Source organism: Hipposideros armiger, unplaced genomic scaffold (genome assembly GCF_001890085.2).
Source record: "Hipposideros armiger isolate ML-2016 unplaced genomic scaffold, ASM189008v1 scaffold_209, whole genome shotgun sequence".
Taxonomy (NCBI): Eukaryota; Metazoa; Chordata; class Mammalia; order Chiroptera; family Hipposideridae; genus Hipposideros; species Hipposideros armiger.
The window spans coordinates 463,321-479,432 of record NW_017731559.1 but is presented as its reverse complement, the minus strand read 5'-3'; the positions used below and the strand labels follow the sequence as shown (position 1 = coordinate 479,432).

At 37.3% G+C, this 16,112-nt stretch overlaps 1 protein-coding gene across 1 annotated transcript in view; it reads right to left on the bottom strand.

The window, feature by feature from the left end:
• THOC1 (THO complex subunit 1) overlaps positions 1 to 16,112 on the bottom strand; it is a 63,305-nt gene that overhangs the window by 5,631 nt on the left and 41,562 nt on the right. Inside the window, exons 12-21 of the mRNA XM_019653854.1 lie at positions 12,817 to 12,917; positions 10,904 to 10,970; positions 10,655 to 10,705; positions 10,493 to 10,563; positions 9,991 to 10,086; positions 9,365 to 9,430; positions 5,825 to 5,908; positions 1,650 to 1,797; positions 800 to 875; positions 1 to 305 (exon numbers count right to left, since the gene is read on the bottom strand). The exon at positions 1 to 305 is cut by the window's left edge and continues 1 nt beyond it. Coding sequence (XP_019509399.1) covers positions 10 to 305; positions 800 to 875; positions 1,650 to 1,797; positions 5,825 to 5,908; positions 9,365 to 9,430; positions 9,991 to 10,086; positions 10,493 to 10,563; positions 10,655 to 10,705; positions 10,904 to 10,970; positions 12,817 to 12,917 — 1,056 coding nt within the window. The 3' untranslated portion in view covers positions 1 to 9. The remainder of the gene's footprint in view (positions 306 to 799; positions 876 to 1,649; positions 1,798 to 5,824; positions 5,909 to 9,364; positions 9,431 to 9,990; positions 10,087 to 10,492; positions 10,564 to 10,654; positions 10,706 to 10,903; positions 10,971 to 12,816; positions 12,918 to 16,112) is intronic.

The following is a 16,112-nucleotide window of genomic DNA, read 5'->3' as shown; positions in this document are numbered from 1 at the left end:
AATAATAAGCTAATTGTTCGTCTCATTGTCATTAGTTAGACTTTCTGCAAGGTCACTTAATCCAGACTTAATCAGTGCATTGATCAGATTCTCAGGTGTTGCATGTACTCCCTCTTGATCTTGCCAGGCAACTAGCAGCTGCTTAGCTCTCATCTTCATGTCTTCGCTGTCACATTCAATCTGTCTGATTTCTGAGTCTTTCATTTCCAGGTAGGGAGCCAGAATCTTCCATTGTTCACCCAGTTTGTTGGCAAATACCTCTATTTGTTCCCCTGTTACAGGTTTGTCTCGCCGAACATCAGGACCTACAAAACACAGGGAATGTAAATTATGTACAAAGTATAGGACATATACAATTTAGAGTATACAACAGAACTGGGAAGATGCCACTGAGATATTAATCATCTTTAATAAGATTTAAAAGTAAAACCATTCCTTTTTTTTTTTTTTTCCCATGGGTTGAATACTGTTCTTAACAGTCATGATCATTAGGAAATCAATCAAAGCTAAAGGTGTTGCCTCTGTTATAGTTGTGAAGGTTTCTACTGAAACCAGCTTCCCCCGTCTAATCCCCACAAGAATTAACAGAGGTATCAGAGTCACCTTCCTTATCACTTCCAAATTTTATTGTATAAAATGTAGTATTTTAAGTTATTATCAAGCAGTGTTTTAAAATTCCTTACTATAGAAACAGCTGAGATACATGGTAAAAGTTGAGAAGTAGATTAAATCAAATAACGTACCTCTCAACAAAGAACCCCAAGCTTTTCTAAAATAGCCAAGAAAATTCAATTCTTACTTTCATTTTCCTTCAGTAAAGCATCATTATCTTCCTCATCTTCATCCTCACCTGTTTTTATTTCTTCAGAAGGAGGCTAAAACGAGTAAAAAGAATGTTTAAAAGAATGCCAACTTCTAAAATAAGATAACTGAGGATCCATTTTGTTTAGATAAGAGCGGTTGTGACATTCTAAGTACAGGGCCCAAACTCTACCCCTGAGAGTGTTAAACGTGAATGTTAGGTTAAGTATCAAAAATGGTGGACAGGGTTGAGCTGGAGAAGGAGTGCACCCAAAGACCTGAAAGTTGGAAAGTCTCCCCTTGTCCCCCGACATGGGAAGAAAGGAGCCAGTAAAAAGTATGGTAAAATGACTTTCAAATACTTAGTATATAGTAACAAGGGTCTAGAAAAGACTGGGGGAGCACCTGTGTCCTTAAAAATTCTTGAATAACTTTGTTTGGTTTGATGCACACTGTACCAGAAAGTAGTAATACAATGAGGAAATTGTATTGGAAAAGAGCAGAGTAGACAGGGCAGTTTGCCTACTGCTACCCTGTCTCTGGTAAAAGACAATTTAATGAGTTGATTGACAAACAGGAAAAACGATAATAGTTTACTCCAAAGTATTGCAGACTTAATTAAATTACATGCTGTATAAAAATTATTAAAGTTACTTTATCAGTTTATGTACTTCCTATACAATGTATACTGAAATGAATTTTTTCATCATTCTAAAACATGGGGGTATGTGGATAACTTTTTTTCACATGATAAACTAAATTCAGCTCTTTATTCAAACAGCAATAGCAGTTTTAAAGAAGATACCATCAACTAAAGGATATGAAAAAAATTAATCTATAATACTTACTGGTAATTCCTTGGCTAGCTTTATTACCATGTTTTCAAGATATTCTGGCAAACTTTTAAACTGCTGGTTGGTTGGCTGGAAGAAGTGAGGGCTTCTCCGTGCTAATAGTCTCAGGGCTCTCCAACCGTAATTTGAATTGTTCACAGCCCTATAAAAAAGACGTCAGTCTTATAATTTTTATATTCCCTTCTAGTTAATCTAATTCACCATGTAAAATTCTATAAGTAGCTGAAGGCACCATTCTTTTCATTCTGATCATATTCCTAACAAACCTTAGTATGCAGTTCACTTAATATTGGGTTGTCGGAAAAGTCATGACGTATTTGTCTATGTTTTTCAAAGATCATTTATTTATATAAAGAACAAAGATCAATCAATGATATATTGCCTGTTTTGTTCGATAACCTTTTGCCATCTTTTAGTGAGCTTCATAATTCCTCGTTCATAGAAGGACCTGTCTTTGTGAAAAACTGAACAAGGTGCTGATTTACAGCCTCATCTGAATTGAACATTATACCATGCAAGGAGTTTTGAAGAGAGCAAGACAAGTGGAAGTCTGATGGCACCAGGTCAGGCGAGTATGGTGGGTGTGGCAACACATCCCATCCAAGCTCCAATAATTTTTGATGGGTGATCAAACTTGTGGTCTCGCGTTGTCACAATGGAACACAATTCCTTTACCAATAACAAGCTCTGGACGTTTCTGGATGATGGATTCGTTCAAACTGTCCCAACTGCCGACAGTACACATTCAAATTGATTGATTGGCTCCTTGGTAGGAGCTTGAAAAACATGACACCTTTAAAACCCCACCAAACTGAGAGTATAACCTTCCTCTGATGAATGTCTGCTTTTCAGTCACTTGAGACGAATCATCACGTTGGAACCAAGACTATTTGCATACTACATTGTTTATCAGTCGCTTCAAAAAAGGATCATTTTTCTCATGTTTAATGAGCATAGTGCAGGTGTTTATTCGCGCGGTCAAATGAACTTCTTTGAGTTCATGTGGAACCCAAACATCGAGCTTGCTTACATATCCCAGCTTCTTCAGGTGGTGTGAACACTTGAATGACAGATGTTCAATGTTTCTGCAATCTCTCGTGTCGTGTAACGTGGGTTTGACTCAATCAACGCCTTTTATTTTGTAGTCATCAACCTCGGTGGGCCTCCCTGACTGAGGAGCGTCGTTGAAATCAAAATCACCAGCATGGAATTTCGTGAACCACTGTTGGCACTGACGTTCTTGTAGAGCATTGTAACTGTAAACTTGATGTAACTTTTCACAAGCTTGACACGCGTTCTTCCCTTTATGGAAGTAAAGCGGTAAAATATGGCAAAAATGCACAGTTTGGTCTTCCATCTTCAACTTGTAAAATCTCCCAAACTTAACCAAATTGCTTAATTTTTTTTTAGAACGAAGCTAGAACTGTCAGCTGTCAAATGACACAGCAATAACATAGATGCGAATGACTAGTACTTCCAAAAATGAACTAGCACCATCTGTTGCACACATGCGTCATGACTTTTCCAACAACCCAATAGAAACAAAGTCTGAAGAGGCAGATTCATGTGTAGCAAGCACATTTTAAAATTTTATATGCAAAGTCAATTAGTATGTGTTCAATACTGGCTAGATGCTATATGTGCAGGACAGGAATCATCTACCTAGTTATTTAAAAGAAAAATTCATAATGGGTTCAGTATGCTCAATGAGTTGATTACCATACTGGCAATGTCACCTACAGGTGTGAGTTCCAGTATATGTTATAAATTCAACACTGAGTTTTGATTGTTTAATCAACATTTGGTTTTTCTATTTATGTAACAGATAAACTTCAATTTGCTTAGTACCAATCTCCATGAACAAAAAGGGCTCCAAAATTAAAAGGGAAACATCCAAAAGCCAACACATTAAGCAATGATGCCAAGAATAGAATCCATGACTGTTCTCTAATGAAGCAAAGCAATAAACAGGTGGTACCCAGCAAGATGAGAAATGGACACCTCAGGAAAATTCTAAAGATAATGTTCCTCAAACAGGCAAGCTGCAGAAGAATCCAGAGCACAATTTTTTTCCATTTATGAGTTTTTGCAAGTCATTTGGAAGTTTCCCTCCCACCTCCAAGTTGTTAGAGTAGCAACCTGGTTTAGTTATCTCTAAGAAATGAGCCTCATTGAGACATGCTGCCACCTATAAAACTATGCCTAGACAATGGGGACCCTCACCAAGTTAACACCATGCTACAAGGCTTTGCCTAAACAGTTATGAGCCTTTCTCTCTGACACATCTGCTTAAACAATTTGAATCTTTTAAACATTTACAAAATTTCCTGTCAATTATACAAACATTCTTATTCTTCAGCCAATACCATCTTAAGTTTTTAAACCAATCTTAGAGAACTATCACTTTAAAGAAAAAGCTAACTAGCCTCACCTAATAAGTCAATATTCATTCAACAACTACATACTTGTTGAGCTGGGCACTCAGGAGTTGTGGAGAGTGTAAGTGCACCCTGAACAGCTGGGGCACCACAACACTGCAGCTTAGGGTAGGGCCCCTGAGGCCAGAGTGATTTCCTGGTTCTGCCATTTACTAGTTGAGAACTTTAGTTAATTATTTACCCTCTCCCTTAATTTCCTTAACTGTAAAATTGAGAAAAGAACAGTTTTTACCTTACAGGTATATAAGGTAAGTGCTTAGGAAGTACCTGACACATAGTAAATGTGGAATCTGTTGCCAAGATCATTACTGATAAACACACAAGGTAGAAGACGATTTCAGGTAGTGGTAAGAATGAGAAAAACACGAAAAATGAGCATGTCAGATGTGTGCTATGAAATAAATATAACAGGACTGCGTTACAGGGGGAAGGTGAGGAGCTTCTTGGTCAGGGAAAACTCAATATCTGAGATGACAGCTGAAGACAGCAATACCATGAGTGAAGTTTTAAGCAAAAGGAACAAAGTGCAAAGGTCCTGAGTGGAAAGACCTTTTGAGTTGAACACAAACGGCTGGTATGGTTAGAACAGAGAGAAAATAAGCAAAGAGGGGAGATGTGGTTGGAGAGGTAGGTGTCAGTCAGATCAAGGAGGTCTTTTATATCCCGTGGGGAGGTTGGATTTCGTCTTCATTTTAATAGGCAGTCACTGGGAGATTTTAAGCAGGAGATCTGACTTGTGAATTTAAAGATCAATGGCTGATTCATGGAGAACTGACCAGAGTCACCAGTTAAAAGGTTACAGTAATTTTAACTTAAAACTGGTCACAGCACTCTTCACTGAGTGCTAACTACACGTCATGCATGGTTCAAAGTGAATCTTCTTTAATTTTCATAGTAACCCTGTGAAATGGTACTGTTCCTATTTAGTAGATGAGGATACAAGCAGAGGGGTTAAATCAGCCTTAGCAGTCTAACCAGTAAGTGGTAGAGTTCTGGGACGACCCCAGGCAGGCTGACACAGGGCCCTTCCTTGCCCTTAAATCACAACGTCACAATGCTGTTCAAAACCATAGCGCTGTGTAGTGTCACCTAGAAGATTTAGATGATGAAGCTGAGACCGAGTCTTGAAGTTACTCCAAAACTGCAGAGGACTGGTGAGCCGGCAGTAGAGACTGAAGCAGCAAGACTAGGAGACACAGGAGTGTAGTTTGATGGATGTCAAGAGAAGACAACATTATCTAAGGAGGGAGAGATCAACTAGGGAGATACAGGCATACTCAAAGATACTGAGGGTTTGGCTCCAGACCACTGCAATAAAGCGAGTACAGCAATAAAGTGAGTTGTATTATTTTTTTTCTGGAGGGTTTTGCCTTCAATATGTAAAAAACATGACATCTGTGGAGCATAATATAGCGAACCTCTTACAAGAAAATGCATGCCTGTACTATGATTTGAAGGAGAACCGAGAAAAGAGGTGATAGTTGGAAGAAGATGTAAGCTCAAGAGAGGCTTCTAATTTCTTAAATGCATTAATTTTAAGTTGTGCTTGCTAGTCAATGGGAATGGGCATCGAAATCAGGATGTGTAATGTGAACATGGTACATAAACTCACCTAAGAAGAAAAGTACTACTACTCCATCAGCTGTCTCCCTTAATAAGCATTCTAATAATATACATACAATTCGTAAGAAAAATATTGGAGAAAATTAGCTCGTGAAAAACATTACTTACTTATATTCATTTTCAACCATGTTTTCAGGGTCTGCCTGTTCAATGGCTTCTTCAAAGAATTCCTCCAAAGTTGGCATATATTCCCTGGGTGTTAAAAAATAACTAGTAAGTGGGCCGGCTGAGTGGCGTGTTGGTTAAGAGTTGGCTTGGGACGCCAGCTCTGAACAGCAGGGTCCCAGGTTGGATCCTACATGCGGGCCAGTGACACTGCGCCCTCTACAGCTAAGATGGTGAACAACAGCTCGACCTGGAGCTGGGCTGCCGAGAGTCACCGGTGATGGCATAGGCTGCAGTGGGGCTGGCCGGCAGTGGGCGTGCACTTTCGTGAGCGGCCGTCCAATGGCCGGCGAGCGACTGCCTCACCCGGGAAGAGCTTAATGATAATACCAATATGGGCCAGTGAATCAACGTCCTCCACAACTAGACTGAAGAACAAAAGGACAGCAACTTGTTCCCCTCCCCCAATTCCCCAATAAAATCTTTAAAAAAACAACAAAAACTAGTACGGATCATGTGTGTTCGTAATAAACACATAAAATGGCAAAGATTAATGTTACACATACCTGAATTACAGTTAGATTACTTAGGAACTCAGATTTTTGAGGTAAATAACTCTAAACTCAAAGGGGACTAAGAGGGCAGTGTGGTACTAGACCATATTATCTACCATACACTGTATTGTGACACTGTATTTTACACTAATGTATGCAATGGTGCTGCTCACAGAGGGCAGTTGGGGGTTTACTAGCATGTGAATTTCACCAGCAAACAGGAAAATTTCGTGTCCACATTCATAGATATTTTTTTCTTTAAACCAGAATTAAACCAAAACTAATAAGCAGATATACTAAGATTCTAAAAGTTTAACTTTGAGCTGATTTTAGAGTATTACCATGGTAGCATGGTTGGTTTTTAATTGCATCTTCTTGTTTTTAGAAATAAAATTTTAATAATATCCAAGGATCTGATGAGAAGATCTTTGACTAAAGTGAGAAAAATGGGCTCCCTAAAGAAAAATCAAGCATCAAATCTTATGACTTTCATTACAATAACATGCTAATTGGTGAACATTACAGACCTGTAAGGTTTATGAGTTTACCACCCTCTTTTCTCTACATGTCTACATGTCACACTAGACAAAACAGGGCTCACACTAACATCCCAACCAGACTCATTCATAAAAGTTTGAAACAATTTGCTAGTTTTATTTTATTGAGAAACAAACTTTTTTAAATTAGTTTCAGCTGTACTACACACTGCAATAGTTATACTTTTTACCCCTCAAAGTGACAACCCCCAAAATTTGCTAGTTTTAAAATGACTACGTATTGCAAACAATCAGGACCAATGTAACAAACTTGCCAGGCCTTTGCCTTACTTGCTTCAGACTTACAAACACTACAAGTACAGCTGAAGAGTACCCAGCACCTTACCCGCCCCGAGGTAGCCACCCACTCTTCAGAATTTGGGATTTATCATTCATATGCTTTAAAAAAAAAATACTGTTTTGAATCTTTTCAAATTTTTCCAACAGAATTTTGCTTGTACCCTTCTACAGCCCTGATTTATCTTTTACTTGATTGCTTGATTTTTTTCCCTTAACTCATTTGAAAGTTATACATTCTATTGCTTTTACATACTCAGCAAGTATGTTTTACTTAAGTCTAGCTATTCATTATCTCTGTCTTCATCTGTAACATTCCTTAATTCAGATCACTCCTTGTATTATGTAACTTTTATCAAGTATGTTAGTTCTACCTTTTTAAATAACCCGAAATTGGTAATATTACTGTTTTATACAGTGAATCTTGATGAGATTTATTCATATTTACCACTGTCTTTGCATAGCAATCCTTCTGCAACTTACACATTATTTCTGGGTTTAATTTCTTCTATCTGACAGCCTTTTAAAGTAAGACTGCTGATGATAGTCTCACTGTTTTAGTCTGAATGTAACTATTTCACAATCACTCTTGATTGATCCACTGTTTCACTTGTTACAGAATTTGGGATCGATATTTTCTCTCAACACTTTGTAGCTATCATTCCACTTCAAGAACAAACTTCTTTTGTTGTTGAAGTCTGCTGTTAGTGTAATTGTGCGCTTTGGCTGTGGTCTGGTTTTTCTCTCTGGTGACTTTATTACAATGTGTAGAGTCAGTTTATCCTACTTAAGATCTGTACTTCTTGAACATAAGAGTTTATGCCTATTCTCAGTTTTGAAAAATTCTGTCATTATGTCTTTGAATATTGCCTCTTTTCCAGTCTCTATTTAATTTCCTTCTTCTATTTGATGTTTGTTGGACCTTGTCACTCTGTGGTTCTTAACTTTTACACTTTCATATTTTCTAACTCTTGATCCCTTTGTACTGCTTTCTGAGTGATTTTTCAAATCATGAATTCTTATTTCACCTGTGTCCAGTCTGCTATTTAAACTGCCTATGAAATTTTGTAATTTCAATGACTATATTTTCTTTTTTTTTTTTTTTACCTGAGCCATCCTGCCACTGTTAGCAGCTCAGCGGCAGCTCAGCTCAGGCCACGACTCGAACTGCTGTTGCTCAGAGATCACACTCTTGAGCGAGCTCTTAACCAACTGAGCCACTCGGCTGGCCCTTCAATGACTATATTTTCTTATTGCTAGAAGTATTATTTGTTTTTTCAAATTTACCTGGTCCTTTTTGAGAGTGTCATGTTCCCTTTTATTTTCAATTCCTTATGTCTTTATCTTAAATATACTTACTTTAAGTCTTTATCTGATGGTTTTAATATCTGAAGTGGCTAACTTCTGTTGCTTGTTCTACCTGCTCATTCTACTCATGGTAGATTGTCTTCCTGAATGTTCGTTCAGATTTTTATTTGTAGGACCCGTGTGTGGCTTAGGTTGAAGGTGTGACCTCTGGGAACCTTTCTACCATTAGGCTGGAACTTTTTAGTTTACTCCCTTAGCTTGGGAGATCCTTTACTGCTGCTGGTAGTATAAATTTAAACTGTAAGACTGAATGACAGCAGGCTTGTGGTTATAATTTCTCTGGGAATACTTCTTCCTTTCGCCCACACCCCAGGTAGAAAAGGGCAAGCTTCTTTGTTTCCTGTGCCAGTGGGCAAGTCCCTCCACCTTCCACTCTGCCCTTTTACAGATAATGTAGTATGTCAAGGGGCTCAGATTTATTCAGGGAAAATTCAGTCACAAATTCATGCAGTCCCAAGGCCTTAACTTCTGTCTGTTTGTGATTACTAAAGCCCAAGTTTCCTGGTTCCCAAAAGTGGGAGTCATCTGTACTGTTCCCCAAAGAAGCAACCACAACATTAGTTCATACTTTGGTTTTAGTTCCCTCTTCGATTGTGAGTCCTTGTTTTCTTGTGATTTCTGAAATTATTTTATTAGCACTTCTAGGTGTTTTATGGTGGGAAGCCATATTCTGCTGTCAACCACAATAAACTTGAATTTCTTTTGTACTCTCCTTATGCTGACAAAAGGCTCCATTCTACTCAACATTTGAAAAAAGCAATACTTCATGAGAAACATTTGAAACTTGCCTTGTCTCTGATTTACAGGCTTCCATGTTATCAGGGCAGAGATTCCAAAGCCTTGTTAACTCCTCACTATAAAACAGACACGTTAAAAAAACACATTTTTAATGCACACCATCCTCATCTGCCTTAAAACTATAAAAATACTTAACACAGTTTTAATTTTCTTCACTCATTTTTGATATTTAGCAAATTTTCTATATGAGCATATACTGAATGATAATCACCATTACTTTTTTCTAAAAAAAAAAAAAATGTTCAAGCACAGTATAAAGCAATGAATAGTTTAACTAGAAGGTAATGTAAATTCAAGGATTATGGTACCTTGCAACAACTAGAAATGACCTGGCTCAACCTAACAGCAACTGTATTATCTGTGATTTCTGCAGAAAGTAGGCCATAGCCTAAAACCATGCATTCTGGAAGCAGGTGACAAAACAGAAGTTTGTCTAGTTGCATGAACCCACATAAGGGGTCCTATAGATTGGTAGGGGAGTGTTTCACTTTAGTGATGTATGTATGTACCAAACACAAAAACTGGAAAAACACAAAAACTGAGAGTTCTTAAAGAAACATCTTCAAAATATAAAAATAACTAGTAACACCCCAAATATGGAGAGAAGTTAACCTACTTTCCCATCAGAATCTTTTTGTTGGGTCCTTTCCCTAGGAAGTCCTCTGGTGCTGTTCTCTTCCATACTACTCTCGTTGGTTTGGTATCTGATGTTCTGTGGTGAACAAAACATACTGGAATTACAAATGGACAGCAGACATGGAAGAGTGTTTAATGTAAAATAAAATGTATAGTTTTCCTAAAAAAGATGAAAGTTTCATATTATAATAGAACACTCATCAGATAAAAGGCAAAATTACACCAGGGTACAAATTACAAGAAGTGGGTATACATTTTTTTCAATAATTAGTTATAGACCAAGTTGTTTTGGGAACTTAATTACAAGGAATTTTAAGTAAAAAAATTCAAACAGAAGTAAATCAAAATGGTTGTATCTTATAGAACTCAACTTACATTTTTTTATCCGCAATACATATACACATATCTGTACATAATATAATTGTGTCAAATTATATTTTGAAATGCCTTTCTCATATTGCTTGAGATGAGTATATATTTACCTTTCTTTCACAAAACTTGGGCAGCCTTCGTTTTTCCATGAGTTCCAGTTTTCTTCAGTGTTTAATATATGCTGGGAAAAATAAAGAAATTACATTTGCATAATGAAAGCTTCTGAAATTCTATGTGGTGCTAAGAAGACTATGTAAATATAAAACACATACCTCTACCATCTTTGAAAATCTTTCTCCATCGGGTGGGTTTTCAGATAGTAGCTGTGATTAGAAAGAATATACTAAGCTTTCAATAACTTTCTGCATCATAGGAGTGGTTTGTAGGCAGAGAACCAAGAAGTGTTTGTGGTCTTGTACCTGAGCTTAACTTTATCCTTATTTTCCTATTTGGGGCTGAAACAAAGAAAATTCTAAATTTCCATTTTGTTCAATCATGGGTTTGTTGCGTGTTGAACTTACTTGATAAACTGATTTTGTAGTATCTTCAATCCAGAGTGACTGCTCATCAGTTAAAACATAGTTTGAACTAGGAAACAAAAGCATGCTTGAGTTAACAGTAATATATATTCAATTTCAAGGTTTATATACTGTCTTGAAAAAACACAAGACATGTAAAAGATAAGTTAACAATACTGTGAACAGTGTAAAAAAATTGCAATTGAGAGGACTGTAAGAGGAACTTCTTGCACTTCATCAAGATAAGATGGTTAGAATTGGAAACATGAAAGTGTATAAAGGAGAATAAAACATTCAATTAATCTGATTAACTATGAACAGAGCAATGAATGTTTCCGAAAGTAAGTTTAATATGGGATGAAAACCTCTAATACTAACATAATCCTCTACATGATGCATTTAGATAAAGCACGTTACATTCCTTTAAAGTGCATTCAAAATATAATGAATAGCTTTCCAACTTGGGCCCAGCAGGATGGCTCCCGCAAAGGGTGGTGAGAAGGGCCGTTCTGCCATCAACAAGATAGTGTGACCAGAGAATACACCATCAACGTTCACAAGCACATCCATGGAGTGGGTTTCAAGAAAGCGTGCCCCTCAGGCACTCAAAGAGATCCGGAAATTTGCCATGAAGGAGATGAGAATCCCAGATGTGCGCATCGACACCAGACTCAACCAAGCTGTGTGGGCCAAAGGAATAAGTAATGTCCCATACCACATCCCGGTGCGGTTGTCCAAAAAGCATAACGAGGATGAAGATTCACCAAATAAGCTCTGTATGTTGGTTACCTACGTACCTGTCACCACTTTCAAAAACCTACAAATAGCTAATGTGGATGAGAACTGCTGATTGTTGAATAAAGTTATAAAACTGCCTTTGAAAAAAAAATATAATGAATAAAGCCCCCCAAACCCTGCAGAAGGCTGAAGGCAGCCCATTAATTCAGCTGTTACTATGTATTAGGTGCTTTAGAGCCATCCAATAAATGTTAATAAACTACCATGTGCCAAGATCTGAGCATTTTACATGCACTATTCATTTAATTCTCAGAACGAGTACGTGTGCATATTAAACAGACTACAGAGGCTCAATGATTTGCCTAAGGCCACAAAGACTGAATTCAAACCTAGGTCTGGCTCCAAAGTCTGATCTTTCTACTATGCTATACCAAACCTCCACAACAGATAGAAGGATAAGAAATAACATTTTTGAGCGCTTGCTACATGTTATGTTAAAATTACAAGTCCGAAAGAGCTGAACTGCAGCTAATGAGTGATGAAAGTGAGTTTTGAAATCAGCAGGAAGTAAAACGATGTTCTTACACAACTAATACAATACAGCTTTTCAAACTTAACAAAAATACAATAAAGTAACAGTGCACTCTACTTCAATTATGGATAGGACAAGAGGAAATGATCTATGCTACAGGTGGAGGTATTCAGATAGACAGTAGAGGTCCTGATTAGATTTTCTGAAACCCCAAAGAAACGAACTCCAAGCTTTAAAAATTTATTCTTATTTTTTTCAGACAGCTCCATACTTTGTGAAAGAAGGATTCCTGGCTTAGTTTGCAAATCAGGTTTGGAGGAGGTCTGAGCGAAGTGAGATGGGGATGATGGGAGTCCGGAACAAGGACCTCCCCACACTGATACAACTGAGAACTCCCAAGAAGCCCCAGGGCTCAGCAGGAAAGACTCACATGGAGAATGAATACAGCTAATGCCTCTTCTCTACAACAAATGTCCTAACTTCTACGAGTCTAACGAAAGCCCCCAATTATCTAATATTGCTGCAAAATAAGTGTTTTAAAGATGTGACCCTTACACATAAAATGAGCCCAATACATAACAGAAATGCATCAATAAATAAGTCCTCTTTGTGGTTTATAAATCGTTTTATTACCCATTTAACTTACCTTTTGAATTTGACCTGTCCCTTGAGATACTGGAATAAAATGAGATACTGCAGTAGGATGTGTCGACGAAAGTTACTGTCGCTCAGTTGCAAATCCATCAACTACTCAAAAAACAAGCACATACACAAAACAACACATTAAACTCAAGTTCTGCCTAAAGATACAGGCTATGCTATTATAGAAATGAAAGATTTCAATTAAAAAAACATTTGCTAAGAGCTCACTAAAAGAAAGGCATTACTGAACGCACCCAGGACAGAGTATCAAATCTGCATTTAGACTTTTTTAATCCACAAGGTGGATCTGGTTATCACTTACAGCTGCCAAGCTCTGAAAACTTTAATTCACAATCCTCTCACTATAACCTCGTGTTCCAGGTCTGTCACTCAGTTGTCCCAATATACCTAATATCTGGACCTTACATACCTTGACCCCTCTATTTTCTGCCTATTAGTCCCATCTTGTTTTTACCTATTTTAGTCTAGATAAGGGGTCAGCAAACTTTTTGTTAGGAAGCCAAAGTGTAAACATTTTAGGCTATGTGAGCCAAGAGGCATATTATGGATATTATGTAGGTACTTATATAAACATTTAAAATGTTAAAAACAAAACAAAATGGTGGTGGGCTAGATTAGGCCTGTGGGCTGTAGCTGGCTGACCCCTGGTCTAGACTTCCTGGCTTATCTTTTCAACATTTTCTTGCCAACTTCCTCAACACCCTTATCCCATACTCTGTCACATATACTGGGCAAAATGGCAACCTCAGATCAAATCAACTGTTATCCCCCTTCTCTATACCAACACTAAGGCTTCCAATCTAGGCTGCAAGAGTTGCTGCTTAAAACTCTTTCTTGTCTCCAATCAGCAATCTTAACTTATTCTCCAAGGCTATTATCTCCTGTTCTCCACAGCAACTATTTCAAACCCTTTCCACTTACCCAAAACACTACTTACTACCCCTCTCATGCTTGATAATTACCTTCACCTTCAATGAGGAGAAAAATTCATTAAACTGGAAGTTTCAGCTGCACCCACACCTGCTTTTCCCTCATTTTTTGGTCATAACATCTTCATTGCTAAAGGAAATCCTGGACATCCCAATCTTACTAATTGAGTTCCATCAAGTAATTGCCCCATACCTGCATCTTCAACCTTTTCTTTCCAAGCTCCTTTCAATTAGCATTAAATAACTTCTCTCAAGGAGATCCTACAGCCCCACCTTATCCTCCCTTAACAGCAAAGATTCTTGAAAGAACTGGATACACTCACTTTTAGTTCATCCTCAACCTGCTTTCTGGTCCACCAATGCATTGAAAATGATTCTGCCAGGATCACCAATAACTCATTTGTTGTTAAACCTGGTGAACACTCTTTTCACAGTCTTCATCCTACCTGATATGCCTGGCTTCCCGGAGATCATACTTTTCTAGTTTTTCTCCAATCTCACCGGCTACTCTTCAATCTTCTTCTTCTCTCTTCCTTCTCTCTTAAATGCTAGTTTTCTACAGGATACGGTTTTATGCTTTCTAGTCTACACTCTCCTTCTTTGATTACCATGCATAAGCTGATAACTGCCAAATCTATACTTTCAACCTAGATTTCATTCCTAATCTCCAGATCTGTATACTCAAGAAGTGACTACATATCTCTACTTGAATTTTCAACTGCCACTTGTACAGATTTCATGCCCAAAATAAAACACAATTTCCCCCCAGAAGCCTGCTCTTCTCCCGTGTTGACTATTTCAGTGAGAGGCTCCACCATCAGTCTATTTGCCTATGTAACTCCAGGAAGGCTCCCTGGAAAAAGCAGCAACTATAAACCACAGAGGCAAACCTAAACTGGAGAGTACCTGGGAAGAAAGAAACAAGAGGTACAAAGAGTGAGCCAAGTAAGTGACTCGCCCATTTGAAGACCATAAGTAGTTCCATCAGTCTGGAGTGGAGAGAGAAATACTGGCTTGAAGAGGTGAATTAATGTGGCTGGGCCCTGCTTACTAATTCTTTATCTAGCTTGGGCTTTAATCCCCCTTTACCACATTTATTTACGTTGGAAAATAATGTGTTTCGATAGAAACAACAGATTTAAAACAGGAGTTGACAAGACTCAGAGGTGGGACAGTAGTAGCGTGATCATTCAAGCTAATTGCTTCATATCATACTTAAGAAAACTAGGCCCCAAGAAATTAAAGTGACTTCTGAAAGATTACATAGCCAGTGAGAGAGCTGAGACTAAAACCGACAGACTCAATTGTATTCTTCCATAATATATATTTTCTAGTTCTGCTTTATTTTTAAAATTACTTCATTTACATCATGCCATGGGTCAAATATTTGTCATCTTTGTTTCTTGAACAAAGGGCCTTTTACTGCACATCTTAGCTCAGGCCTCAGCCTTCCTGATACTATTTATTCTAAACCTAAAAAGGCTCAAGCTATTATTTCCACTTATCCTTATGCTTTCTGTCAATAAATTGTACATGTAAATGATATTACTGGTAAAAAAGGTATGAAATCTTCCATTTCTATCACTTTAACCCAAAATACTCAAAAAATGCTAGAAAACAAAATATTAAGAGCATTCTCATGAAATAAAATCTTACTAATTTGTCATCATTAACATATCAGCTAAGATCAAATTATCCAATTTTCAAATTACGAAATTTTTTAAATGTTCAAAAGGTATAGTTAAGTAATACAACATCCACGTCCCAGTATCTAGTTACATATCAAATCCTAACATTTTCACTTGATCCACATTTGTTAAGAAACTAGGATATTATCGAAACCGTTGAAACCTCCTCTATAACCTGCCCCACTATGGTATTATCATGCATTTGGTGTTTATGATTCTTATGCATATTTTATACTATTAATACACATGTAAGTATAAATATCAATATATTTTGCATGTTATTGAACTCATATACATATTATTCTGCAATAAGCTATTTTCACACAATATTACGCTGAAATTTATACTACTTAATACATGTAGCTCTAGTTCAGGAGTTGGCAAATTTCTATTAAGGACCAGTTAGTAAACTACTTTAGGCTTTGTGGATTGTAAGTTCTCTATCACAAGTACTTATCTCTGCCATTGCAGTGAGAAACAGCCATAGACAATACCGAGGGTGCAAAAAAAATGTATACATATGACTTGTATTCATCTTTTGTTATCAGTATATATTACAATTTTGTTTTTTCCTTTCTTAAAATGTGTATACACTTTTTGGCACCCTCTGTACATAAATAAATGAGCAAGGCTGTGCTCCAATAAAATGCATTTACAAAATA